General features: G+C 54.0%; 1 protein-coding gene across 1 annotated transcript in view; it reads right to left on the bottom strand.

The window, feature by feature from the left end:
- Window positions 1-2012: 2012 nt before the first annotated feature.
- ADAMTS7 (ADAM metallopeptidase with thrombospondin type 1 motif, 7) overlaps window positions 2013-27216 on the bottom strand; it is a 55374-nt gene continuing 30170 nt past the window's right edge. Inside the window, exons 9-24 of the mRNA XM_006888365.1 lie at window positions 18690-18834; window positions 18001-18093; window positions 17529-17674; window positions 14791-14960; window positions 14384-14517; window positions 13313-13433; window positions 11746-11990; window positions 11346-11487; window positions 10191-10317; window positions 9548-9761; window positions 7917-9260; window positions 6582-6734; window positions 5807-5980; window positions 5581-5727; window positions 4385-4547; window positions 2013-2167 (exon numbers count right to left, since the gene is read on the bottom strand). Of these exons, the coding sequence (XP_006888427.1) occupies window positions 2013-2167; window positions 4385-4547; window positions 5581-5727; window positions 5807-5980; window positions 6582-6734; window positions 7917-9260; window positions 9548-9761; window positions 10191-10317; window positions 11346-11487; window positions 11746-11990; window positions 13313-13433; window positions 14384-14517; window positions 14791-14960; window positions 17529-17674; window positions 18001-18093; window positions 18690-18834 (3673 nt within the window). The remainder of the gene's footprint in view (window positions 2168-4384; window positions 4548-5580; window positions 5728-5806; window positions 5981-6581; window positions 6735-7916; window positions 9261-9547; window positions 9762-10190; window positions 10318-11345; window positions 11488-11745; window positions 11991-13312; window positions 13434-14383; window positions 14518-14790; window positions 14961-17528; window positions 17675-18000; window positions 18094-18689; window positions 18835-27216) is intronic.

Below are 27216 nucleotides of genomic sequence, written 5' to 3'. Positions count from 1 at the left end.
ACACACACACACACACACACACACACACACACACCCCTCTCCCTCTTCTACAGAAGCAGGACTCAAGCCCCTTCATGCTCCTCTGTCCCCTGTAACCCCAAGGGCAAAACGGGCTGCAGATGTCACCTGTGCGCCCGGCTCATGACCAACCCAGTCTCCTTCCAGAACCAGCTGCACGAAGGCCCCCGCCAAGAAATGCAGTTAATCCTGTGCCTGCTGGACAGGTGAGGACCGAGGGCCCAAGTGGCCAGGCCCTTTGTTGGGATTCAGACCAGCCTGTGTCCCATAGCAGCCATCTGTGGCCCTCCCTGCGGCATATGGGGACACATTGGCCTCTAGGGGCAGGCCCTTGGGTCTTCTCATCCAGCCTTTCAGACAGCCCTGTTCATGTGGTCTGGCTCCATGGGACCAGGCTTTGCAGGTGGAGAAGGGGTGGTGGATGGGCAGGTGCCAAGTAGCTGGACCACAGTATTGAGAGGTTTGGACCAATGGGGCAGACGTCTGGCGTCCAGGGTTTGACATGAGGGAGGAACCAACATGGATTGTAGCTGAGACCAGCCCAGTCACGTCCATGGGCATGGAGATAAAGGAAAGGGTTAAGTGGAGACAGAGGGGCATGCTAGCTAGTCCACTCCCAGGGCTCAAATGAGTTAAGAATAGCAGGGAGGACCAGGGAGTCCCAGCCCCCATCACCTGTCCCAGGGGCAGTCCCAGCAGTGACTTCTGCCTGCAGTTAAGTGGGGGGAAGTGGTTCAGTGGCTGTGAAAGCAGAGGTCTCTGAGGAACTCCACGGAGGAGTGGATGGGGTGGGGCTGCTCGGGACAGAGGAGGGGAAGGCTTGAAGTATGGGGTATGGACTGGAGTGAGCAGAGATCACCATCCCAGGCCTATACCAAAGCTGTAACCTGGACCCAGAAAACCTGTTTGAGACCCTGTAGACACCACACCTCTATGAAGCCACTCTTCACTTCAGACTCCTCAGATTCCACCCCCAAAATGAGGGTCCATTCTCTTTGGTTTGGGCGGTTTGCATCCATCTCCTTGCTAATTACCCTCAGAGAAGCACAGTTCAAGTTCTGGTAGCTGAGGTACCTGAGGGCTGGAATTCTAGGCTGCTGATGACTGGTGAGGTGGGGGAGAATTCCCAAAATACAAGAAGTCAGACTGTGGTCTGGATTGGTAAATGCTTATTTATGTATAATAATAACAAAAGACTATAGCCTTCAATATAGATTACATCTATAAAACATCAAGAAAACAAAAATCCCCACCCCTTGGCCAACAGGCAACATCATGATAGAGGAAGAAAAGACTGACCTTGTCAACGATTTCATCTTGCTTAGTACCAACTGTCAAGAAAAGAGAAGATGTATCGCATTGGGGAAATCTGTCGGAGACCACTACGGAGTGCTGACAAGCAATGATGTCAACTTGAAGACTAACATGTACCTAAACCAAGCCATGGCCTTTTAAATTACTTGTTGTGCATCTGAGAACTGGACAGTGACTGTGGGTGACAGAGATGCCCTCCAGTCATGTTGAAGAACAGTGCTGAATATCCCATCATGGCCAAAAGAGAAAGTGTGACCAGGTTGTTCTTAGAAGCAAAGATCATGATGCTTCATCTCACATACTTGGGCCATATTGTTGGGGGGGGGGCAAGACTTCGGGGAAGATACCATGCTTGGAACGAGAGGATCAGCCTAGAAGACCCTCAACAAGATGGAATGACAGGTGACTGTAACGATGGGCTCAAGTATATGGGAGATCCGTTGCTCATTGGGTTGTTAAGAGTCGCAGTCAACTCAATGGCACATAAAACAATTAATAAAATAAAAGTTATCCAACCTATTCAAATAAAAATAGACTGTTACTGAGGTGGGTGGGGTCCCCCGCCAGCGCAGGGGTTAGCACCATTAGGGCAAGGGTGGGGCTCCGCCACAGCCTGTGATGAGGCGCTGAGGTCTGTGCATCAGTCTGTGTCCCAGCCCACTCGCGGGCAGGGGCGCGGGTCAGCGGCGGGCAACCCTCTGGTGGCCGCGGGACGAGGCACCGCCTGGTGGGGGGCATGAGCGGCAGCACTGGGCGCGGACCGTGGGCAGCTGGCAGCGACCGAGCAGACGCAGCGTCTCGCAGAAACTGAAGGACAGCCGGTCGCGATCACAGCCTGAGGGTGGGTGTGGAGAGATGGTGGGTCAAGATGGGGGACTGGGACTTTACTAGGCTTTTATCTGCCCATCCTGCCCTGCCATCCAGCAACACTAGGGGACCGGGTAGGCCTTCCCAGGTACAGCCCTCATGGTGTCCAGTTCACGCAGTGGTAACCCTGCCTCCACCTTGGACTTGACCTGCACCCACCAGGACAGGGACACTGGCATTCGCTGCTCAGGCTCACAGGAAACACCCTGAGCCCACACACTTCTGGTGCCAATGAGACTACCCCCTCTCCATCCTTGCTCAGCTCAGGAGCTTTCCCTCACCTGTGTCCCTGCCACCTCTCCTGTCACCTCCTCCTGCACAGTGCATCTGTCTTGCCAGACCTCTGACCACCTTCGGCCACATGGGCCTTACAGCCTCAGCTTCCAGATCACAGACTAGGGCAGGCCAGGCCAGCCCCTCTCCCCTTACTCCTCACTGGGCCTGAGGGAGAGGCTGCCGGCTGCGCCTTCTGGACTCAGCCTTGGCCCAGCACCCTGGCCTACAGTGATAGGAGCTATTTTGGGATGTGGCTTGGTTCCAGCCTTCTGACCTTGCTCCCACTGCTGCTGACAGCCCCCAGCTGCTACACTCTGCTCCTTGCAACCCAGGCATTTCCAGGACAGCAGGGCAGTGGCAGTCCAGGACCCAAGACATCCCTAGAGGCTGACAACAGGGCACGAGGCAACAGGTCTCATGTCACTGTTTTGCTCTGAGGACACCACTCACCACCCCATCACCCATATACCATCCTCCATATCAGCATGGCCTGAGTCCCAGCCCTGCTGTATGACCTCAGGCCGGCTTCCTGGCTTCTCGTGCCTCAGTTCCTTCCTCTGTAAATAACCTCCAGCCTCCAGGAGTGAACGGATGTGGCCAGGCTGCCAGCTGCCCCACTGTGTGATAACACATTCTGGAGTTTCCAGGCTTTTAAAAAATGATCCAATACAGTCATCACAACATCCTGGAAGTTCTGGGGTCACAGGGCCATTTCCCAGCTGTCCTTCCACCCTTTGCAGGTGGTAAAAATTACTCACATGTGATGGTCATCTAATCACCCCACACCATAGTCCCCACCCTCCAGCCCACCTCCTGAGGGGAGGGAACTGGAGGCGAGAAAGTGGCGTGCCAGGAGCCAATGGTCAGTAGAGATGACCATGTTGGACAATGGGGACTGGACCCTAGAGGTCTGCACACCAACCAGCCTGAGGGCCACCAACTGTCCCACAGCAGAGCAGGGAGGCATGGGACGACCACATTCAGAACACAGGGCTGAACCTCCACATTCCCTCAGCTGTACCCTCAGGACCAGACCGGCTGTGACCGCAATGTCCCTGACCTCAGTGTGAGGGACAGTGGGAACCAGCTGGGAGTGAAGAAACCAGCTTTTCCTGAGGCCTCTCTTAAGCACACTTGTGGCACTGGGCCCACCTAAGACTAAGACACCCCTCATGCCTTCCACCCTCCCACCCCCACCCCTGATGATATGGTGTCAGATCCCTTATGCAGAAGGAAGTGGAGGCTCAGAAAAGTGGAGGCTGTGGCCACACAGCTGGCGTGGGCAGCCCAGGTGTGAGTTCAGGGTTCTGCTGGGGTGGCAGAGGTTAAGGAGAGGGGGAAGAGGGAGGGAGAGAGAGTGAGTGTGTGAGTGTGTCTGTGCATGCATGTGCACCTCTGCCTGAAGCTCTTCCACCAGGAGGACCCAGCTGGCCAGGAAGCTATTGGAAGCTGCAGGACCCCCAGAGGGAGGCCCCTTCCTGTGACCTCATTGCTCATTCTGGGAAGCCCCAGGTGTTAAAAGAATGGACATATCAGAGCTAGGGAAGGGGGCTTCCATCTCCATCTTCACAAAGCCTTGGCCTCCCTACGAGAGGAAACTGAAGCCCACAGAGAAAAGAATTTGTACCCAAGGTCACACAGCAACCTAGAGGCCAAGGAGAGTCATTTCCCCAACTCCCAATGCTCTTTGCAGCCCAGGAAAGCTGCCCCAGGTCGCCAGAGGCCTAGAACTCTGCGTGACCTCACTCCAAGCACAGCCCCAATCAATCTGGGCTCCTGGTTGTCTGTGGCTCTTGGCCCCTGAGCCCAGACCATAGATGGACCTAGGCAATGCCAAAGGGGTGCTGATTTGAGGGCCCCTCACTTCCCCTCCCCCATTCCATGAGAGAGCAGAGGTGGGAGCACTCACGTGGGGTCTCAGCCGGCTCACAGTCCTGGGTGCCACATGGCCGGGAACTCTCCGGCCAGGGCTCGTGGTCACACTGGTCATTGTCCTCCTCGGGCAGTCCTGTCTGGGTATTGACACACTTGACCAGGCGCCGCTGGATGCCACCACCGCACAGGGCTGAGCACTGCAGGGCAGGAGGGGTCAGGACTCACGTCAGATGCACCTGTACTCCTACAGGACAAGCCCCAACCCACCCTTGTTCCCGGGGCCACTTGAGGATTGAACTGACAAGATGTGCACCTGCAAGTGCTGGGACTTAGAAGGCTATTCCTGGTGGGGACATGATGGCTCTGAGAGCAGAGAGGGCTCTAGGCCACAAGGGCTGCCAGCCCCTCGAAGACGGAGCCTGAAAAAGGCTTAATGCATGGGCGGTGATGGGGTGAGACCCTCCCAGCCGGATGAGGGCAAGTGTGTCCTGCTCAGGGACAGACATCTTCATCAAGCTTTATTCTCAGTTTAAGTCCTAAAATTAGGTTCCTATATGCAAGCATCTGTCATCTGTGTGCCAGGCCCAATGCCAAGAGCTTCACTGTGTTACTTCATAAATTCCTGACCAAATGTCCCCATTTCAGATGAGAAAACAAAGGTCTGGCCCACAGTCATTTAGCCAAATAATGACTCCAGAACCCTGCTCAGGACACAAACCCCTGGCTCTCCTGACCCCTCGATGCAGTTACTGTAACAATGGGCGTAAGCATATTGGAGATCATGAGGTTGGTGCAGGAGAGGGCCACTAGGAGTCATAGTCGGCTTGGCATCACCTAAACGGTTGGATCCTAACAGTCAGGGAGTGGCTGTGGAGGACATAGGCCAGACAGGAAGGTGTCCTGCCCCACCCCACAATCACGATGACCAGATGCCATGCTAGTGTCTCTTCCACTCCCTCCAACACACTGGAACACCTGGGGTTTATCATGTTTGCCTCGGGCCTTTGCACTGGCTATTCCCTTATCCTTGTACTTCCCAACACTGCCTTCTCTTTCAGAAGCTTCCTCATCAGGCCTTCCCTCCCCCTGAGGTACATGTCACAGTGGGTGGGGACCTCATCTGATCACCACTGATCTGCAGCCTGGTGCAGATTTCACAAATCATTGTTCAGTAAGCAAACAACCTCCCTCCAGGTGCCCACTGAGCACCTGCCCTTCCCCCCAGCTCACCTGGCCCCAGGGTCCCACCACCCACTGCGTGCAGGGGTGGGCGTTGCAGGAACGAGTGGTGTTAGGTCTTAGGGCCTCCTCACAGAGCCCCAGCTCCGGGCAAGTCACCAGCCGTTGCTGCTCACCACCGCCACAGGCCTCAGAGCACTGGGAGGATAGGGAAGTGGTCAGGGGGCAGTCAGAGTCCGCAGACACCCCCACCCTGAGCTGGACTTGCAGGCCTCACCTCCCTCCAGGAAGAGGTGTACCAGCTGAGGCAGGGCTGGGCCCCACAGGGCTGGCGGGCTGGTGGCTTGGTGGGCCCGGGCTGGCAATGGAAGGGCCGCAATGGCCGGAGGTCCCTCGTGTCCACACACTGCACTTCGCGAACTGAGACACCGCCACCACAGTTGCGGGAACACTGGCACCAAGGGACAGGTATGTGACCACATCCTGTGTGTACACACACATCCCCCAAGGAGGAATCTGACAGGACCACCCCCCCTAAAACACACTGCTATTGAATAAACTCTAACACCTGGAAACTCCATGTGTAACAGAGTAGAACTGTTCCACAGCGTCCTCTTAGCTAAAATATTTATAGAAGCAGATTGCCAGGCCTTTCTTCCTTGGAGCCCTGGTGGGTTCAATAACATTTCTGTTCACAGTAGAACCTGGGGCAAAGCTAGACATCAAGAAAAGATTGCCCACACAGCAGAGCCAGGACTGTGACAGGATGAGACAGATGGAGGGAAGGAGAGGACAAGGCAAGCCAGTGAGATGGAAAGGGTGAAGTCTAGAGAAGAGGACACAGCCAGCAGCAGGGGCTGGGAACAGGTCAAACCAAGAAGCTAGCATTCAAAGTCTCAGAGGAGATTATCTGTTAAATACAATCAAGTACAAAAACACGCAGTGTGGCGCCTCCAACGCCCTAAGGTTCCATCCCACGTGGCCACCTACCCTGGACCCATCCCGTTGTGTCATTTCCACCCCACCAGCCCCTCATCTGGTCACACTTGTACCTTACTCCAGTTGCCAGTGTGCCAAGCGGCACAGGGTCGCAGGTGGCAGTGGCGGGCAGGCTGGGGCCTGGCGGCGGGGGTGCAGTCCTCCTCCCGGCCAGAGCTGCATCGCACAAGCCTCCAGACAGCACCCAGGCCGCAGGTGGTGGAGCACTGGCAGGGAGAGATGGGAGGACAGGGATCTTTGAGGATTGGGGCAACTCCACTGCAGCCAGGAGACGTCCCCATCAAAGGAGGTGAGACCTTAGCCAAACCAGGGCTACAGTTTCCTTCACTGCAAAAAGGGCTGCTTCATTCACACATCTCCAGGGAACCTATGAAAAGTCAAATCCGTCCTCTCTAGCTACCTTCCCAGAGTTCATAGATGGGGTGAGGATATGACAAGGCTGTTTTCCAGAATCCCTTGGGAAGGAAATTTGCGCTCCAGTCCCAAAGCCCAATGCTGGGCAACCCTGGGCTCCCTTTTCTGTGTCTGTTCCTTCTCCCACTAAAGAGTCTGAATAGAAAGAGCTAACTCCTCATGCAGTAATCTAAGGGAGGGAAGCCTGACATGGGGCGTGTGGAGTCAATGTTTAAGTCTCCCCAGAGGCACCTATGACCTCCTCCTGAAAAATCAGTCACTCAAAACCCCCTGCAGCTCGGAACTATTCAGATGCACCTGGGGTTGCCATAAGCCAGGGCAAACTGAAGTGAAACCCCACCAGAGGAGTGGAGCCACTGAGGGGAAAGTGAGATGGAAAGGTTGTGAGCTGCTCCTGGAGAAGCCAGGCTGAGCCCCGAGGAGTCTGCTGAAGCCCCAAAGCTCTGGGAGTAGGGAGGTCCCCAGTCAGCACAGCTTCACAGGCCCTGACAGCTAAGTGGGATCCAAGGTCAGGTGAGGTGGCCTGCCTACAAACAGCTGTGTGAGTGCGGTCCCAAACTGTGACATTCAAGCCGGTGGGCGGGAAGGGTGCTTTTAACTGTTCAATGGGAAGCAGGAGCCAGCAGGCCCTTGGGATTCAGATTAAGCACTTGGAACTGTTCCTCTCGGTGCCTGTGCTCAGAATCAGGCCTCCAGGCTACTTCACAAACAAGGAGACAGACTGTCCCGGCCCACACCAACTGAGGTGGGCAAGTGAAGTCTGAAGGGGTGGACAAATGGGCCTCTAACCCTGATCATTTTTAGAGCCCAGAGAGCGTTTCCCCTTCCTCACAGGGCCTCCTCCCCCTGCTTCCTGTCGGCTCCCTAATCTCAGGAATCCTTGCACCCCCAGAGGCAGCAGGCAGGGCACGTGTCCTGCTCACTTCCATAAGGAAAGGCATGCCGTCACAACACGCAGACACCACATCACTTGCCTCACTCCAGTTCCCCACTTCCCAGCTGGCATTCTTGGCAGCTGGCACGTCTGCAGGGGTCCCCTGCTCAGTTGGGCTGGTGTCTGGAGGTTGGGCCGCAGGGGCTCTGGTGCTGGAGGAAGTGTCCAGAGCAAGTATGGACAACAGTGTGGAGTTTAGGCCCATCTCAGAGCTGGGCGTCTCAGGGGGGTTCAGCGTGGCCATTGAGGACGTCCGCTCTAGGCCAGGCAAGGCCGTTTGAAGGGAGGCCCTGGGCATCGTCGGTGTCTGTGGCTCCCCTGGGGCCAGTCCCAGAGCTGAAAGGGTGGGAGCCGCTGAATCCAGAAGGCTGCTCTGGCCCGGGGTCACTGACAGAGTGGCTATGGGAGGAGAGGGAGAAGTGGCTGCTCCCACAGTGGTGGGTCCCAGCTCACTGTCCACAGGTCCCAGGCTACCCTTCAGAGCTGGATCCCAGGCCATGGTCTCTTGTGTCCACAGCTCTACCTCACTGGGACTACGAGAGGTGTGAGTGATCTTGGTGGGGGACAAGGAGGGCAGCGTGGGGCCAGGGCTGTGGGGCAGCAGATGCTCCCCATGACCTAAGGACTCCTCATCATCGGCAGTAACTTCATGGGTCCTCTCCCACCATGAAGGGGGCAGGGGGCTCTGCCTCTCAGCCTCCTGCATGAACTTATCCTGGCTTCCAGGGGTGACAGAACCAGGGGGCCAGAGTGAGCCAGGGAGCTCAAGGTCCCCCACCCTGATGGGGGCTTTTTTCTCAGGTAAGAAATTGGACAAGGGACTCTCTGGGGCTGGGGCTTGCTCTGAGGGTGGGGGCAGAAAGTGGTCAGCCTGGCTGGGTGAGGGGATAGGAGACCAATCTCTCAGGTCACCCTTGTCCTTGGCTGCAGAAGGCTCTGTGGCAGGTATGGGAATGCCCAGGGGTGAGGGGGTGCCTGCCAGGCCTGGGCCCAGCTCCTCCAGGGTCCCATAGGACAAGTCCTCGTGGAAGTTAATGAAATTGTAGTCATAGTAGAAATCATCAACAAACACGGGCCCCATGGGGCTAGGCTCCAGGTCATCCTCGGTGATGGCATTGCCCATGCTTGTGGGCTCCAGCGTGGAGTGGGGCACTGGGTGGGGGACCGGGCGCCGGGGGATGAAGTCCACCTCGTTGAAGAGCTCCTGGCTGGAGCCACCACTGCCGGAACCTTCTGAGCCCAGCAAGCGCAGGGGCCGTGGGCAAGGCGGCAGGATGCATGTAGTCTCACTTGCTGGCCGATGGCCCTCATCGCAGGGGATACCGGTGTCATTCGTGCAGAGGACAACTCGGTGGTGAATGCCCGCCCCACATGTCACCGGGCACTGCAAGGAGAGTCCAAGATAAAGTGCTGGGACATGCTTCGTCTACTGCCAAACAGCAAAGTGGCAGAGGCCTTAGCTAGCCCTCCCTGGCCAAACCCCACTCAGGACCCTGTGACTACCAAGACATCGTGGCCCCCGAGGCTTTGGGAGCAGCGACTGGACCTTGGGATCTCCGAGTCTCCTTCTGACCAGGGAATAAAGGTTCCACTTTCTGCCTCCCTGGGGCCCAAGACAGCAATGGAGCTTGGGGGTGGACCTATCTCGGCCCCTCCCAGCTCATCACTCACTTGAGACCAGTTCCCCACAGCCCAGGTGGCCGGGCAGAGCACATCATGGTTGCAGGGGGTCTCGATGGAGGGCCGCGGGAGGTGCTCACAGGCACTCGGCTCCAGGGCGCTCTGCTCGTCCAGCCCCACACTGCGAATACACAGCACCGTCCGGCGGGAGAAGCCCCTGGGCCCACAGGAGCGGGAGCACGGCTGCCACTCTCCTGCCCACCACCTGGCAGGGGCACACAGGTGACATCAGCATGGACACAGCAGGCCCACAGGCAGGTAGGGCCCCACCAGTCTCGAAGACGGTCAGATTCTGGACAGGGTTGCGTCTAAGCCCTGCGTGAATTCCCATAGCTCCACTTACAGGGTGGTGTCCTAGTCCCAGAACCCGGCGTAGTGGCACAGTCTCCACTGACACAGAGACCTGAGTTCAAATCCCTCAAACCTTGCCCCAGGAGCCTGAGAAAGACCTGTTTCCACATCTAGGGCTCCAAAGTGGAGGATGGAAGTGTCCAGGTTGGGATGGGGGGCCAGCCAGCACCTAAGGCTTCAGTCTCAGACAGAGAGGTCAAGGGCACACCTTGTTGGACTCCTCTCTGATGGGGAGGCTACAGCAAGACCGACTGAATGCTTGGGAGCAGTGGGTGGAACTCACCGAGCCGGGCAGGGGTCCTCGCTGCACTTCCTCTGGCGGTCATCAGGTCGGTCCAGGGGATCACAGTGCTCCTCGTCCACGGGCCCCACCTGCTCCTCCATGCAGTAAACGCTCTGCCTCTGCATGCCTGGGGTGGGGGGGGCATGGGGCTTCAGGCAGGCCTGGCACTCAAGATGCCCCTGTTCAACCCATCCCAACCTGACAACTGCCCACACCCAGGGGGCTTCGGAGAACAGCGAGGTTCAGATTCTTCGTCTCAGGTTCCTGATACTGAGATCCCTAGATAGATGACCAGAGATGGGAGTCTGGGGGGCAGAAAAGGAGGGTGAGGGTTAGGACAGACTGCTAAGAAGACCCACTGCCACTGAGCCTGTGTGGACTCATCCCAGCTCTATGGGATGGAGGGGAACTGCCCCATGGGGTTTCCAAGGAAACAAATCTTTACAGAAGCAGATAGGTACATCTTCCTTCCGAAGAGTGGCTGGTGAGTTTGAACCACTGACCTGATATTTAGTAGGTGAGCACTTAACCACTGCTCTACCAGTCAGTTTGTCATCAAGTCAGCTCAGACCTGTCGGCGACCCCACATGCAGCATAATATTTTATGAACAGTTGAAAAGAAATAAGGAAATATGGTCACTGGGCCACTGGGCTTCAGAAGCTCAGGGCTAGGTGTCCTTGTCACATCCTCTCTGCCCCTGCTGCCTCAGGGCAGGAACGCAGGACAACAGGCTCTGTGCCTTCCAGGATGGACTCCTCAGGTTAGAGGACAGAAGGAGGATACAGATCACCCAAAGGAGCAGAGACACAGGTCCTAGCCCTGCCAGAGCTGAGCAATGAGAAGACAAGGGAGAGAGGGCTGGTGCCTCTCTAGTAGGATGCGGCTAACAGCTGAGACATTATCACCCACCAGTGCTTTCTCGGCCTCATCTTATTTAACATGTTGCTGCAAATGACGGCTATATGTATTTCTAAGCATGGTCGTCAATTTAAAAGTGTGCGGCAATGTGTTAACCTCCTGAGACCCTATCGCCACCCCAATTTACAGATGGGAAAATTAAGTCTCAGAGAAGCAAAGTTCCAAGGTGGTAAGGCAAATAGGAAGGTGGAGGCTGAAGCCTGCTATCCCTGCCCCCAACTCTGCCCCTTTTTCACCTGTGCCACAGGTGACAGTGCACTTGGTCCAGGGTGCGAAGTGCCAGGAGAACTCCGGCAGCTGGTTCTCGCCATGGCTGTCTGCCTCCCTGTGGATGGTGTACTCATAGCGTACCCCAGGATTGTTCTCTTGGAAAAGCAGCTGTGGAAGGGAGTGGGGCCCCGTGCACACAACATGTCATCTCCATCTGCCCAGGACCTGCTACCCAGAGTAACCACACCCACTCTGACCTGGGGCTATCCCAGGGGAATATATTAAAGATGAGCAAACTGAGGCAGGGCTGTAGCAGTTGAGCCGCTCCTGGACCAGACTCTGGGACTGTGCCTGGAGTTTCGTGCTCCTACAGAGACAGGGATCCCAAGTCTGCTTCCCCTCCCCCAGGCTGCAGGAGGCAGGCACCTGGATCCACACTGGCTCAGCAGTGGGGCCGGGCGCTGTGAGGTTCTCCCAGTTGCCGGTGCGTGAGTAGGTGAAGGTTGTGCCTGCCACGTGGTAGTTCCCGGCCCACTGGATGGCCCAGCCACCGTTGAGGAAGTACTTCTCCGGGTCTTCGCCCCGCAGAGCCAGGAAGTTGGCAGCCTCTGCCAGCTCCTCGATGCGGATCTCACGTGCCCCAGCTGGAATCAGCCCCACGTCCACGTACCCTGTGGTGAGGAGGATGTGCAGAGATCTCGGTAAGTAAGCTGTGCCCGACTGCCTGCCTACACCTCTCTTTCCATTTGGCCCTGCTCACACCTAAGATCTCACCATCAGCTTCAGACGCTCAGCTCTCCCGAAAGGCAGATGCTAAGAGCTGTATAAGTCACCAAAACCTCGGAAAAACTCCTCAAATCCTGCCCCATGCTCCAGCAATCACCGACTGGAGGGCTGAGCTGATTCCTCCCCTTCTCTGTCATACCTGGGGCCTGCCAGACCTCCCTACAAGAACAAATGGACTGGGACTTTAGTGGGACGTCCTCCCCATCCACACAGCCCTTTTTTAATTCTTTCACATAGCACTCACATCGGGGCCTGGCCCTACTCTAAACGTTACCTGTAACTAAAGTGTAACAACCCTAGAAGGTAGATACTACTGTTACCTCGACTGTACAGTGAAGAAACTGAGGAACATTTGCCCTGGAGTCCTGCTGGGATGTGAACCAAGCCTGAGAGGCCTGAGTTCTAACCACACCATACAGCATCTCCAGCATCTAAATTAACAAGCCTCTGGAAACTCTATGAACTTTGATAAATGTCAGTACTTGTAGAGGGGCTTCAAGCCTTTTGTTCATCGGGTCGCTATGAGTCGTGCTCGACTTGAAGGCACTCAACAACAACAGCATCTCCAGGATAAAATCTATGCTTTCTGGCCTGGCATTCAAGGCCCCCAGAGCCACTCTACCATCCTTATAAGTCCCCTAGCACACTCTTGCACCTAGGCATTGGCACAGCTGTCTTCTCCCTGTGGAATGCTCCTCCTGCTCGTCTCTGAGTCGTTTATGATTCAGCTCAGCATCTGCCTCTTCCAGGAAGTCTTCCCAGTCTTCCTCCATGCTCCCCCAGCCCCTTGGGTCTCTCTTCACTGTATCTGCCACTATGGAGTCACTGTACTGTCACTGTGCCAGACTATAAGCTCTACATCTTTAGGTCCCCATTACCGACCACAAAATATATCTCCCAAAAGCAAAGGAGCAGAGCTGAGGAGGGGAGGTGTTGAAGCATTCTAAGAAGATGGTATCCTGGCAAAGGGGTCAGAGACCATCCTTCCTGGCCCAGCTGAGGTTCCCGGGGTAAGCAGGCTCCCATGAGGACAAGTCTTGGCACCTAGCAGGTGAAGGGATCCCTCATTCCTGCAGGGGCCTGGACCAGGCAAGGCTTTCCTGCTTCCTCTCTCTGACCTAGCTGGGGATCACAGTGCTGACTGAAGGGACTCTGGGGGCCACCAACGTCCGGAGCAGCCCCACTTGCCAGCTGTGGCAGCCCATACCCAGGCCGCTGGCTTCATCAAAGGTCTGGCTCACAGTGTGACAGGTGGAGCCATTCCCATGGCACACACCGCAGCGGTCCTCCTCGGCTCCCGAGTCAATCTCGAAGTCACAGCCGACGTTCTGTAACACATGGGAGGGAGGCACTGGTGCTGGGTCCAGGGACTTGGGCAGGATCCCTTCCCTCTGCACCCTGACCCACCACAGCTGCACTTCTGACTCTAGGAAACCCTTTCTCTGACCCGATTTCCTCAGATGTGAAATGGGATCAATCTGCACCTCGAAGGCGAGTGGTAAGGAATCATAGAGAACATTACAGACTCCTGACCAGTGAGGTCACGGCTTTTCTAGAAGCCACTGTCAAAGGCACCTGGGGCTAGCACCTTCCCCGCTGGTCCTCCGCTGAACCCAGTCCTCCAAGCCCCCAGCAGCTTCACTGCTTATAAACCAAACATCAAATGGGTTGTCCTCAAGTGGATTCTGACTCACAGCCACGCTGCAGGGAGGTGTGGAACCGCCCCACGGGGTCCCTAAGGCTGTGATCGTGAAAGGAGACGGCCACATCTTTCTCCTCAGAACAGCTGGTAGGTTTGAATGGCTGACCTTTAGATTAGCAGCCACTTAACCACTGTGCCACCAGGGCTCCTTTCACTACTGTTATCAGAACAGCAAGAACCCCACCACAACCAGTGCTTCCTCTGCACCAGGCTCTGAGCTGGGACGTTGGCCAGACCACCGCCATTCACCGCGGGAGGTGGGCCAGTGATGATTGCTTTTTTAACAAAGAGGACATTACTGCCTGGGGTCACCCAGCCAGTGGGGGCTCGGGTTTCCTGGCTGTGCAGGCCTATGGGGAGAAGTCACGGCAGCCAGCATGGGATGGTGGGTGCAGGCACAGGAGCTGAGGGGTTTCAAGAACCAGGGCACTGTTGGAGGCTTTGCTCTGGAAGTGACAGGGGCCATTAAAAGGCTTTACCGGTACTAGGAACTCAATGGCACAGCCGAGAGGAGCTGGTGCTGCCAGAGTGTGGGGGCAGGCAGGGCTGGAGACCCCTCCTCCCCTCCGGACGCACCTTGCAGATGCCGTTGATGCAGAGGTCCCGGCTGGCCTGGCCCTGGTAGCAGGGGGTGCCGTCAATCACGGCGTCCCGCAATTTCTCCGAAAAGTGCTCTTTCAAGGGCTGGCAGTGCAGCTCGCAAGGGTTCTCTGAGGGCCGAAGTGGAGGAGGCATGAGGAACTGCCAGGACAGACATCACAGAGGCTGCCAGCAAAACCCCACCACGACGCATTGGCAGCAGGCAAGGCTCCCAGACCATGCACGGATGCCAGAGGCTCCTCCTGGGCAAGGCTCTAGGCTGGGGAGTGCTGTGGGAGACAGCCCAGGGCTAGGGCTGAGACAAGGGCTCCCTGCCTGGATCCTTGGGCCCACTAACACCCACCTCTCTGGACCTCAGTCTCCCCACAGGCAGCTGGACTCACCAACATGGACCACAGGCACCCAAGTGTGCAGGTGGCCTTTGTACAGCATAGCATCAAAGTGGCTGCACTGGACATGGCGGAAGGAGGGGCGGTCGCGTGGACAGGCCTCCACGTTGCACAAGCGGTAACGCTTACGCTCACCCACACAGTATTTACCCTTGTACTTGGGCCTGTGGGGAGAAGCAGGTCAGGGCTGAGTGCACAGAGCATGCCTACTGTCTACCCAGATCCAGGAGTGGCCCTCCGAGTGTTCTCACAGCTTCCACTTGCACCCCTGACATCCCGAGAATCTTGCTGTCTGCTACTGTTCACACTATTCTCCCATCTTGAGTTCAAACACCTCCCTGCTCAAAAGCAGGAAGCCTGGGCTCTCTTCTCAACCTGCTGTGTGACCTTGAGTAAGGCCTCAGCCCTCTCTGGCCTTCTGTTCCTACATCTATAAAGCCGCTGCACTGGGCTGTGGAGAACTGGAATGTGCTGTGGATGTGGTCAGCACTTTGTGCAGGGGGTTCTCCAGTCCACGAAACCCAGCATCCTGACAAGCTTATGTGTTAGCAGACTTTTGACAGCAGTACCTCAGCCCACCTCAAGAAACCGCATCCATTGGGAAAAACCCAAATGTCCATCAACAAACACACGGATAGAGAAACTGTGGTATAGTCACACAATAGAATACTATCAGCGCTGAAAAAGAAAGAACTCCTTAAATATTCTACAAAATGGGTAACCCTGAAGGACATTATGCTGAGTGAAATATCTCAGTCACAAAAGGATAAATACTACATTAATGCCTGTTATAAAACAGGACTGACATCGGAGTTGGGGAGAACAAAGAAAAGAGGGGACAAATAATGTACACTACATTGTAACAGATAAGGGAAAGAACTGTTTAAAAGGAATATATGATTACTGCTTAAAATGATATATGATAACTGCTTAAAAGGAATATATGATTAGGTATTATTTGCATGACAACAGTCCAGAAAAAGAGCTGCATAGTAAAGTGGATTGTGTTGAGGATGGAGGGGTGGGGAATTGTACAACAATGAAAAGAATTTTTTTTCAAAGAGAAAATTGTACTAGGGGTGGTTGGGCAGGGCGGAAAATGTACAAATGAATGAATGTCCTCTATAAACTTGCATTAAAATCTCAATTTAAAAAAACCAGTAAAACAAAAGAAACCTCATCCATGTCTAAACCAGTTTCATGCTCCCTACCTCAGCTCAGATCTATGAGCCAGGAGGTAAGAGGGATACAGGCTTAAGTCTACCAGAAACAGCTCTAGGAGGGGCTAGCTCTGAATCCATGCTCACATAGGGGAATCCCAGTCAAGAGGGGCTCATCGAAGCCCCAGTCCATGGTACTGTCAGCCTCTACACACGAGACGGGGGACCTGAGGCCCAGAGAGGTACAGCCACTCCCCCTGGGTCACACAGCCCTCCCTTCAGTGCTGCCCAATCGCCCAACTGCCCCTTAATCTCATCTCAGATTCAGGTCACTCCTCTGATGCTGCTCAACAGCAACTATGCTTTAGAAAAATATCTTTGTTTAAATTTAGTGTAAATATTTTTTTATTAGATACAACTATTTATGCTCAGTTTAGCTTTACTCCTCTCTTTGAGTAAGGTTCATGCTCAAAAAAAATTACACTGGCTCTAAAAAAGACATTTACATTGTGTCAGAAGTTGTCATATTCAAATGTATCGCTTCTATTACAAAAGTAGACATAACACTAATTTGCCAATTCAATGTTTTCCACAAGCACATTGAGTGAACCAATTATATTCATCTCACTGTGCAGCCATCACCATCTGCTGCCAGATTTTCCACCATTATAAACAGAAACCCACCGTTTCCTAAACAATGACTCTTCTTTTCCCCTCCCTCTGCCACTGTAACCACTAGTAAAATGTTGTTCTTTATACATTTAAGCAGGAAGCTCTGGTGGCCTAGTAGGTAAGGAGGTACACTACCAATCCAAAGGCACGAGGTTTGAATCCACCAGCTTTTCCTTGGGAGAAATATGGGCAATCTCCTCCCATGTAATTCACAGACTCAGAGAATCCACTGGAGGGTCAGCTACGGGTCAGTTCTGATTGAATGGTGACAATAACATACATTTAAGTAGCAGCTTGGCCCTGTGGCTAGGACAAATGCCATGATGGATTTCTCCATGGCAATAATTCTGTTAGGTGGGCTCTGCACTGCTCCATCATCCAGGCGAGGGAATGGAGGCTCAGAGAACGCCCTTGTCCCAGAGGGAAGAAGGGATCTGAACTGTGATTGTCTAAGGTCCAGGGTCTATGCTGGTAACTCCTGCTCAGTCCTGTCACCCTCCAGCCAGTTGCTGCTTTGCTGCATGGCCTCTGTTGAGTCCTCTAGTCTCTGTGCTTAGTGTCTCCTCTCTGAAATGGAGTCAGCAGTGGACACACTCAAAGTGGCTCAGGGACACCCATGCCTGGCCTCCTAGAGGGCACCTCTGAGAGCAGGGACTGGAGCAAGGTTAAGCTCCCCAGTCATCTGATTAGGGAACTCTGGAGTTGTAGCTGTAGGGCACTGCACTGCTACCCAAAGGTTGAGCCTCTCTGTCGTTCAGAGAATACACCATTCAAATGGACCATCTCCTACTGGGCAATTTACAGCCTCTGAAAACCTGCTGGAGGGTCATCTATGAGTCAGGAGTTAGTGAAATATCCCTGGACCCCTTCTTGCCATAGTCCTCCTGGGCCTGTACTTACAACGGCTGTGTGCACTGTCGTTCAGAGCTTTGCACACCTATGCCACAACTCCGTGAACAGACGGACCAGGAGCTCCAGCCGGACCAGCCACCATCCACAGCCTCAGGCTGGAGGCCCACAGGAACACACTCCCCACTGAGACACCACTATAGAGACAGAGGGAGGTGGAGCAGGTACTGCACACCTGGCAGCCTGCCCCTGCCTGGCAGCCAACCTCACCCTAGTCAGAACAAGGCAGTAGGGCAAGCCTGGAGAGGGAAGATCAAAGGGATCAGGGCCCCCTTCACAGTCACCTAAGACACGCGTTTCAGCGTGGAGCTGAGCAGGATCCACCTGCTGCCTCTCTCGGGAACTTGGGACAGAGTGGGTTGCAATGCTAAGAGTACAGGCCAGTCTGTGAGCACTGGTACAGGGCCAAGTCCGACCTCTCACCCCTCCCCCAAGCATAGCTGGCGCTGTGGACATCGCCTACCTTGCTCTCCCCACACTTGGTGCCATCCACGGCTGCATCCAGCTTGGAGTGACAGGTGATGCCCACGGAGCACCAGAGAGTGTGGCAGACATTCTGTGAGGAGGAGGGCACGGCCAGACCCTCACCCCCTCCCCTTCTTCACTCTCACTGCTCCTGGGGCCCCTGGGCATCCTTTTATGGGTCTAGCACATGGCAAGGGGATGGGGCGTCTGCAAACACAAAGACTCACAGAGGCCCCTCTTCTGTTTCTGCTCCTGTCCCCACCCTTTCTGACTGGGTGGTGGTATAGGGAGCTCTGGGCACTGCTCAGAGCAGTGACCTCCAGCTGAGCCACAAGCTCTCAAGCCCATTTGTCAAGATGGATGTCCCTGCCCATGCCCCACTGGGGAGACTGACACGAGTGCCCCAATGGGGAGGCTGATTTCTCCCCTTTTATAAAGCAGCTCTGGGAAAGTGGAGACACTTGCCCAGAGCCCCACAGATGGCAAACAGCTAATTTGTGTCTACAACTATCCCATCTGAGGTTTCTCCCACAGGCCACTCTGTGTCTCCTGGTGTCTAAGGAGGCCAAGCCCAGGGCTGGGTGGGGTCCTTCCAAGGCTCGTGAGGAGTCTCTCCCGAGTGCTCCTCCTGCTGGGCTCACATATCTGCCACACCCCAATCCCATGTCCACAGGAGCCGGTACTCACGTCCATGTCTTCGCAGAAGGTAGAGTAGGACCCGTACTGTAGGCGGCACTGGTGGCTTGCATCATAGAGGACCCCGGGCGGCAACAAGGGAGAGTCTAGGATGTCCTTGGTGGGAGGGTCATCCAGACACAGGCCCCAGCCCCGGCTGCAGAAATGACACAGGGAGACAGGGTGAGAGAGCGCTTGAGGCCTATTAGGGAGGTCAAGGTGAGGCCAGCAGAGCAGGCAAGCTTGTTGTTGTTGTTGTTGTTATATGCCATCAAGCAGGTAAGCTAGGAATAGAACACCAATATCCATCTCCAGCCTAGAATCCAACAGCAACCCCTGGGTCGCTCCCACATGGTTCTCCAGGACTACAACTCACCCCACACCCCCACAGCCAGGCCCATACGCAATGTCTCTCCACCCACCGGGCTGGCTTCAAGCACTGGTGGCCTAGTGGTAAGAAGCTGAACTGCAATCTCAAAGGCATGTAGCTCAAATCCACAAACAACTCTGTGAAAGAAGACTGGACAGTATCCTCCCATGTCATTAATTGCCTCTGAAAACCCACTGGAGTGGAGGGTTAGCTGTAAGTCAGTTCCAACTTGACAACATAAAACAACATAGGGCTGGCTTTGCTTCTATAACTCTACCTGCTGGAGGCCTCCGTCCTCAAGATCCAGACCAAAAGCCTTTGCCCAGAACCCCCCTGGACTGCCAAGACCTTAAATGGCTCCAGCACTGAGTTCCTGCAGCTTCCCCTACAACCCGGGTCCTAGAGCCGGGCCATCTCAGACAGGGTTCTGTACAGCATCACAGTGCAGTTGATAAACAGAGGGCCTGGCATGGACCCATCCTGGGCTGAGACCTAGAAGGACTGGAACCTGACAGCAGCCTCCCACCTGGCATGGTCTGGGGGATCACAGACATGAGCCAGCCACTACCAATCCCTGCTGACACCCAGCTTGAACATAAGGCTGTTTGGACACTGAACCAGGCAGGGACAAGGAAGAACCTGGCAAGGGCATCCCATGCCCAGCTGGGCAGCGTCTGCCAACAGCTCACTTTGTGACCATCATGTGCCTGGGCATTGCTTCTGGGGCCAGGAGCTCTCGTGCCCTAGTTCATCCCAGGCAAGCTCTGGTGCAGGTCTAGTTCAGAGCTCAAGGGCAGGGGCCCGCTGATCAGCCTGCTCCAGGGCTCAGTGCTTGATTCCAGAGGTTTAATGCAGCAACATCAAGGCTAGGAGAATTGTGACAAGCAAAGAAACCAGTGTGGGGAAGGGGCAGGGTCCTCTCAGGCAGCAAGAGCCTGGATAAAGGCAGGGGAAGGAGACAGGATCTATGGGGCATGGACCCTGCCAGTCTGAGAATGTGGAGGAAGCTCGGGTCCTGGAAGCTGGGGAGACCACTATTTTAAGGGACTGGAAGAACAGTGGGAATAAGGCTCTGGAGCTGGACCTGGAGCTGAAGGAAGGTCTGTGGGTCCCCTGACCAGAGAGGTGCCTGAGGTTACGGGGATCCAGGGAAGGCTCAGTTTGGAGCTCAGCACCAGGAAAACAGCAAAAGGGCAGCCAACACAGTGGTTCACTGGTCATGAAAGAGCAAGGCGCTCCGCCTGAGGCCCGGAGCCCTGACCACACCCTGCTGCTCTGAACCACTTACTCTTTGTCCTGCCTTGCCCTGCCTGACCACCCTGAGTCTTCCTCTTCCCGCACCCAGTACCCAGGCCCTCGCTGTGGACTCCAAACATCCATGTCTTGGACAGATAAGGCTGGATAAAGTGGATTCAGGGTGGTTAAGAGGCGGTACAGTGGAGCTAAGGCCCCAGAGTTAAGGAGATCTCACTCTCAGGTTATGTGAATGTAGGTCTCCCCCAGGTCACAGGGACTGAGAAAGGTGAAGAAAAGACAAGAACCCCAAGGACATTGCATGTGGCCTATGGACAATAGGTGAGCCCTGCTCTCTGTCTTTGAGACTGAGGCCTGAATGCCGGAGAAGTGAACAAGGACGGGGGGGTCGGGGGGGGGGAAGGATAGCAGAGGGCCTAGAAGGGAACCACACCTGTCCTGTGCCCAGCACACTCACCCCTGCCTGACTGAGAAGCACGGGGCCAGGGGTGCTGCATGGAGAGCAGGGCCCTCAGAGGTACAGCCACACCTCTTCCTTGTGGGGAGGGAACCCGAGCCTCCCAAAGAGGTCCACACCAGTGACTGACTGGGAAAACAATATGCTTTGTAAACTTTCACATAAATGGCATAAACTGAAAAATGAGATCCTTGGCACAATTAAAAACAAAATCAAACCAAGAGATTGCTCATCAGACAAAGCAGGTTATTTCCCTCGAAAATGAAAAACAAAACAAAAGAAAGCTCAGTTGCTCTGATTGCAACTGGGGAGGCGACAAGAGCCTCAGGATGTGACCCCTCAAAAGATGAGTGCACAGCGAAAGAAAGTGATATGTGTCAATCTGTGGGGAGTCGAGATAGGGGCTTCAACCACTCAGCCTGCCTTCACCTCAAATTAGCCCTCCTGCACCCCACAGGTCTGGCACAGCCTCAGTCCCCTTCAAGGACCTGAGGCAGGAGGCCCAGCTACTTGCTCTGTGCTTGGGCTCTGCACTCTCAATCTCATCTGTGCACCCCCGAGCCCCATACTGACTTGGATCCCCCCCACCCCCCACCTCCCGACTGCCTCTAGGAGCTCTGAGTTCTAAGTCCTTCCTCATGCCTGCCTTCAGGGTCACCATCCCTGCTTCTCGACCTTCCAGACTCCTGGTTTTTCCACTTCCTCTGGCGCCTCCTTCTTCCCCACCTGCTAGGCGGCCCCAGGACCTTCTCTCATGCACCCTCAGCTCCTGCACAGCAAGAAGAAAGCCCTGGGTTCTCCTGACTCAGGACAGGGTCTTCCTGACTCAACTTCCTGTCTAGGGGTTCTCGGCTCTGGGCTGACTCATCTGAGGGGCTGCACTGCATCTGCAGGGTGTATTTAGAACAGTAATACTTGCTGGCTGCTCTCCATTGTTGTTATCAGGTGCTGTCCAGTTGGCTCGGAACAACCCCGAAGTCAACAGAAGGCAGCACGGCCCAATCCCGCACGACCTGCACAACCACTGCTGTGCTGGTGCCCATCCTTACGGTCACTGTGTCCACCCGCCCCTTGAGGGTCCTCCTCTTTTCTGCTGACCTTCTGCTTTACCAAGCATGCTGTCCTTCAAAGACTGCCCCTTCCTTATAACATGCCCAAAGCTTGTGAGAGGAAGTCTCACTATCCTTGTCCCCGAAAAGTTTGTTCTGTCTACATATTTTCCTAAGATAAATTTATGTGTCCTTTTGGCAGTCCACACTATAGTTAATATTCTTCACAAATACCACAATTCAAAGGGGACTGATTCTTCCCTATGGCCTATTTTTTTTAGGTGCATATGAAGCAACTGAAAATATTATGGCTTGGGTTAGGTGCACCTTAGTCCTCAAAGTAGCATCCTTGCTCTGATACTCATCCCCACCTCAAAAGCGGTTTTTCGTTTACAAATGAGGAAACAAGTTCTAAACAACTTGGGTGGCTTCCTGAGAGCACAGCCCATCGGCACATGCAGCTGCCCAGTCCGTGTTCTCTCCCTGTTGCTGTGCTACAAGAGTTCAGTGTACAGGCAGCTCTCCTCTCCCCAAAGCCTTGACAGGGCCAGAAAATTCTTAGCAGAGCTGTCATTCATTATACAATAATAACCAAAAACACAAAGCCTACTGACACCAAGTCAATTCAAATTCACGGCAGGCCTTGGGTTACAGAGTGAACACGTGTGCTCCATATGGTTTTCTGGGTGTAATCTTTATAGACATGGCTAACCAGACCTCACTGAGCTGGGCTCAAAACACCAATCTTTTCGAGGGCAAACTGTGCCACACATGGGCTTATTACTCAACAATAAATATCTTTTATTTAGCATTTGAACTGTGGTGCCAAAGAGCACTGGATATCCCATGAACTGCCAGAAGAGAACAAGTCTGTCTTGAAGAAAGTGCAACCAGGGTGCTCCTTAGAGGCGAGATGGTGAGACTGTTTGACATACTTTGGGCATGTTGTCAGAAGGTGCCAGTCCTTGGAAAAACACATCGTGCTGGGAAAGGTGGAGGGCCAGCAAAGGGGAGGAAGACTCTCAACAAGATAAATTGACACAAGGACTATAACAAGGGGCTGGAGCTTATCAGAGACGGTGAGGATGGCATGGGGAAGGGCAAAGTTTTGATCTGTGGTTCACAGGATTGCTAGGAGTGATAGGCCACTTAACTGTGCCTACTATAACACAGGCCCTTTCTAGTAAGTGCTTTATGAATACCAGCTCACTGATTCCTTTCAATAAGCCTGTGAAGTAGAGACTACTATCGTCATTTTAAAAAAATTTTATTTTATTAATTTTAATGAATATTTACAGAGATTTTTTTTATTTCCATTCATTCATTCATTGTTGCACTTTTCTCCCTGCTCAGCACCCCACCCCCACCCCAGTTCGCTCCTTTCTTTGAAAAGCAAAAGAAAAATTCTTTCACTGGTATACAATCCCCCAGCACCCCTCCCACCACCCCAAATACACGCCACTATGCAACCTTAATTCTGGACTCTTGTGATAACCATAATACCATATCATATATCACTTTTAAATTGTTCTCTCCCTCATCTGTTTCAATGCAGTATACATAATTTATCCAGCTCTTCTCAGTCTTACCCCAACCCTGATGTGAGTCCCATTCTACAAGTGGCACCATGCAGTATTTGTCCTTTTGTGACTGTGATATTTCACTCAGCATAATGTCCTCCAGGGTCACCCATTTTGAATAATATTTCATGAGTTCCTTGTTTTTCAATGCAGTGTAGTATTCCATTGTGTGAATATACCACAACTTCTCTATCCATTCATTTGTTGATGGGCACCTGGGTTGTTTCCAACTCCTTGCTATTGTGAACAAAGCTGCAATAAACATGGGAGTGCATATATCTGCTTGGGTGTGCATATATCTGCTTGGATGACGGTACTATCGTCATTTTACATTACTCAGGCTCAAAAGAACCAAATAACTTGTCCAAGGACCCACAGCCAGGAGGGACAGAGCCATTTCACATGTGAATCTGGTAGATTCCTCCAGAATCACCAGAGGCTGCCTTTGATCTTTGCAGACCACCCTCAGCAAAAGGTCACAGTGGGGACCCCATCACTGCCACCCTAGAAATGCAGGTGGGGTTCCAATGGGCTTCCCTGCACAATTCTGGGCTTTGCACCCTGACCACCACCAGTTGCTGTTCTAACTCACGGTGAACTCAGGTGTGCCAGAGCAAAACTGTGCTCCATAGACTTTTTCACAAGTGATCTCTCCCAAGTAGACAGCCAGGCCTTTGTTCCAAGGCACCTCTGGGTGAATGTAAACCATGCCACCAACCTGCCGGTGAGGAGCTGAGGGCATGACCTGCGCGCATCTCCCTGGAATTCTTTCTGTTGTTTGGTTTAGAGCAATTTCAGTGGGGGAAGAAATGGATATGGGTGACTGGGCCCACTGACATCAATGGTGTGACTTTTCCTAGGTATACCTGGTATAGACATGAAGTCACATGGCTGCAGTGAGGTTCCAGCCTGCATGGGCAGGAGCTGAGCACAAGAAGAGGACAGTGGTGATGAGTGCTGAGGTGGGGTGGTCAGGTGAGGAAGGAGAAGGCACTACGGGAGGTGGAGAGACTGAAGAAGGAAAAAACGGTCCAGAAAGCGGCTAACCCCAGTCAAGGCAGGTGTGGAGAGAGGCCTGGAGAAGGTTCTCACCATGGAGTCTAGATTTCAGAGGTGGTGGGTGGTCTAGGAGCGGGGAGCTGGTCTAGCGTGGGTGGTCTGTGTGCTCTCATAACCCTCAGGCAGGTGGACCTGAGTGGACAGGCAGGCTAGGGTCAGAAGATGCATGCAGGCAGTGGCTGGGCAGCGGGAAGGAGGTCCTACCACAGTGTGATGTGAAAGACAAGGAGAGGAGCGAGCTCCTGTGGATGATACGGAGCTGAACCACACGCTGCAGGGCTGAGGGACAGCCTGGGCAGAGGAGAAAAGCTGAGTGTTCAGGGAAATGGGGTCCTGAGAGCCCCAGAGGAGACCAGGACGGGGTTCATTGAGAAGTCACACAATGATCTGGCAGTAGAAACTCTCCCCAGGAAGAGCTCAAAAGGGCAAAGAAGAACAGGAAACAGACCCTCAGTGCTGGGGGTTGTAGAATGAGGCAGGCAGCAGACTCCAGGCTCCACCCAGGACTCAGCGAACAAGCTTTGGTGCTTAGATACTTGCTCCTCTTGAACTTACTTGAACCTCTTGTGCCGAGGAAATGCATTCCTCTCACATGGACATCAGCACACGAGCAGCTGTTGTACCCACTGCTGTGGCCCCAGATCAGGGGGCCTTGGTGCTATACTCTCTTGCACTCATTCTGTTACTATTTCCTTGGATACAAGACCTAACGTGGTATGTCTGCCTCAGGCCACAAGGGGCAGTCTGGGCCTGAAGCAGGCCAGGCTGCAGTGTGCAAGCTTTGTCAGCTCTCTAGCCTGCCCTCAGTGGAGGGCTCCACGCACCCTGACCACAGACAGGCCTGGCCTGAAAGACTACCGTAAATATCAGTCAAAACCATGGTGGTGAGGGCTGCTGGGGAGAAGATGGGAATGTTCTGCGGGTCCTCCTCAGCTTGGGGCTCTAGAAACTGCAACCTGAGGCACAACAGCCTGGCACTGGGGCTTCGACTCCCCCTCTGGTACTCACAACTCATGATGTGGAATGGGGGGCACTCACCACACCTCTGACTCAGACTGGGCCTGCAGGCCACTCTGACAGGGTTCTTTCAACTTAATGTCTAAGGGGGTTAGAATAACTCAGGCCCTTTTCTTGCATGGCCCCAACCAGCAGCTCCAGCTAGGACACTGTGGGCTTCAGTGGCCAGTTGCTGGGCAAATGGAGTGACAACGACCGACGGGGCCCATCCTGTGTGTGAGTGGAAAGTCAGGGGTGAGGCAGCCCTCACAGGACCTGCCGCCAAAATCCAAGGCCAGGTGCTGAGTGGGGAAGACATGCGCTTCCTTCAGTGCTTCTTTCCTCCCCTCGCCGTGGATGCGTCCCACGGAGCCGCCTTCCTTGTCTTCTGGGATTTCACCTCTTCACCAACAGAAGGTGGAGGAGGCCTGTACAATCCCAAGGTGTGGTGGTATAAATAGCAGCATCTCCTTGGGAGTCACACCAGAAGCCAGCAACAGGCCCTTCCTTCCTCTGGCTGGCTCCCCGCCAGGGTCCTCACGCTCACAACAGATGCCCGGATCCCCAAGCTCGTCAGCACTTCCTCTTGGGCCTCCCTCCACCTATTTATAGATGGGTCTGAAGAGGCAGTGGGTGGCTCCAGGGGGTGTCTCACTCCCACCTCACACACACACAAGTGGACTGCAAGGAGCTGCCCCCACCTGTGGGAGGGCCACATGCCCTTCACCTGGGGTTTTGGTCATGGAGCCTCTAATGGTGGGGCTGAAATAAAGGCGGTAGGCACCTGACTACTTGCTTCTCTATGTGCAGAAACCCTGGGCGGCAAAGAACACAGAGCTCCCTAAGCCCAACCCCAAACTTCTCCCCAGGGTCCTTCAAAACCATTCTCAGCACAGAAAGGTCCTTCAAAGTTCTTCAGGCCAAACCTCTAAACCCACTGCCTTCAAGTCAGTTCTAACTCATGGTGACCTGTAGGACAGAAACCTTCACAGGGTTTCTGAGACTGTGAGTCTTGACAGAAGAAGATTTCTTCCTCTTTCTTACAAGGGGTAGATGGTAGGTTTGAACCACCAGCTTTCGGATTAGCAGCCAAGTAATTGAACCACTGCACCATCACAGCCTTTCCTCCAGCCACACCCACCACCAGGAGAGGATTCCTCACGCTTTGACCCTGCCATGCCCTCGTTGGCATCCTTCTTCCAGGGCTCCAGACTGGCCTTTAGAGGGCAGCTCTGGGGCACTTTCTCAGACAAGTTCCTCCTGAGACAAGAGTCCCTTGGTTGGTACCTCTTTCCAGATTGCCAATCACCCAGATTGTCACATGTCTGTCTCCCCTTAGTGAGGTCTGGGAGGGCCCTGAAGTCAAGCTATCACTGTACCCCGAAACACAGGGTCCTTTGTATGCTGGAGCTTTAAGGTGTGCTGATACAGTAAGAGCCAGAGTTCTGAGGTCAAGCTGGGATTCAGTCATGTTTGGTCATACATGAAACCTATACATCTGTTTACAAGAGTATGAGCTAAGCCTATTATTAATAAAATGAAAGTGTGAAATATATTAATTACTTTTATTTGGAGTTGCACCAATTTTTTGGTTTGAACAGAAAATCCAATTATACCTATCGCCACCCTAAATGAAAATCACCTTTTAAAATGATAGCTAAGATTACAAGAATTTATCAGTCCAGTGAGGTCAGTGGGACAGTCTGTGATGCCTTCCAACTCACTATGACCCCCAAACACTGCCTGACCCCCCCACGGCACCTTCTCCAAACAT

The sequence above is a fragment of the Elephantulus edwardii genome, unplaced genomic scaffold, assembly GCF_000299155.1.
Source record: "Elephantulus edwardii isolate Elephantulus edwardi_28Jun2011 unplaced genomic scaffold, EleEdw1.0 scaffold00066, whole genome shotgun sequence".
Lineage (NCBI taxonomy): Eukaryota > Metazoa > Chordata > Mammalia > Macroscelidea > Macroscelididae > Elephantulus > Elephantulus edwardii.
This window is presented reverse-complemented; position numbering and strand designations above follow the sequence as displayed.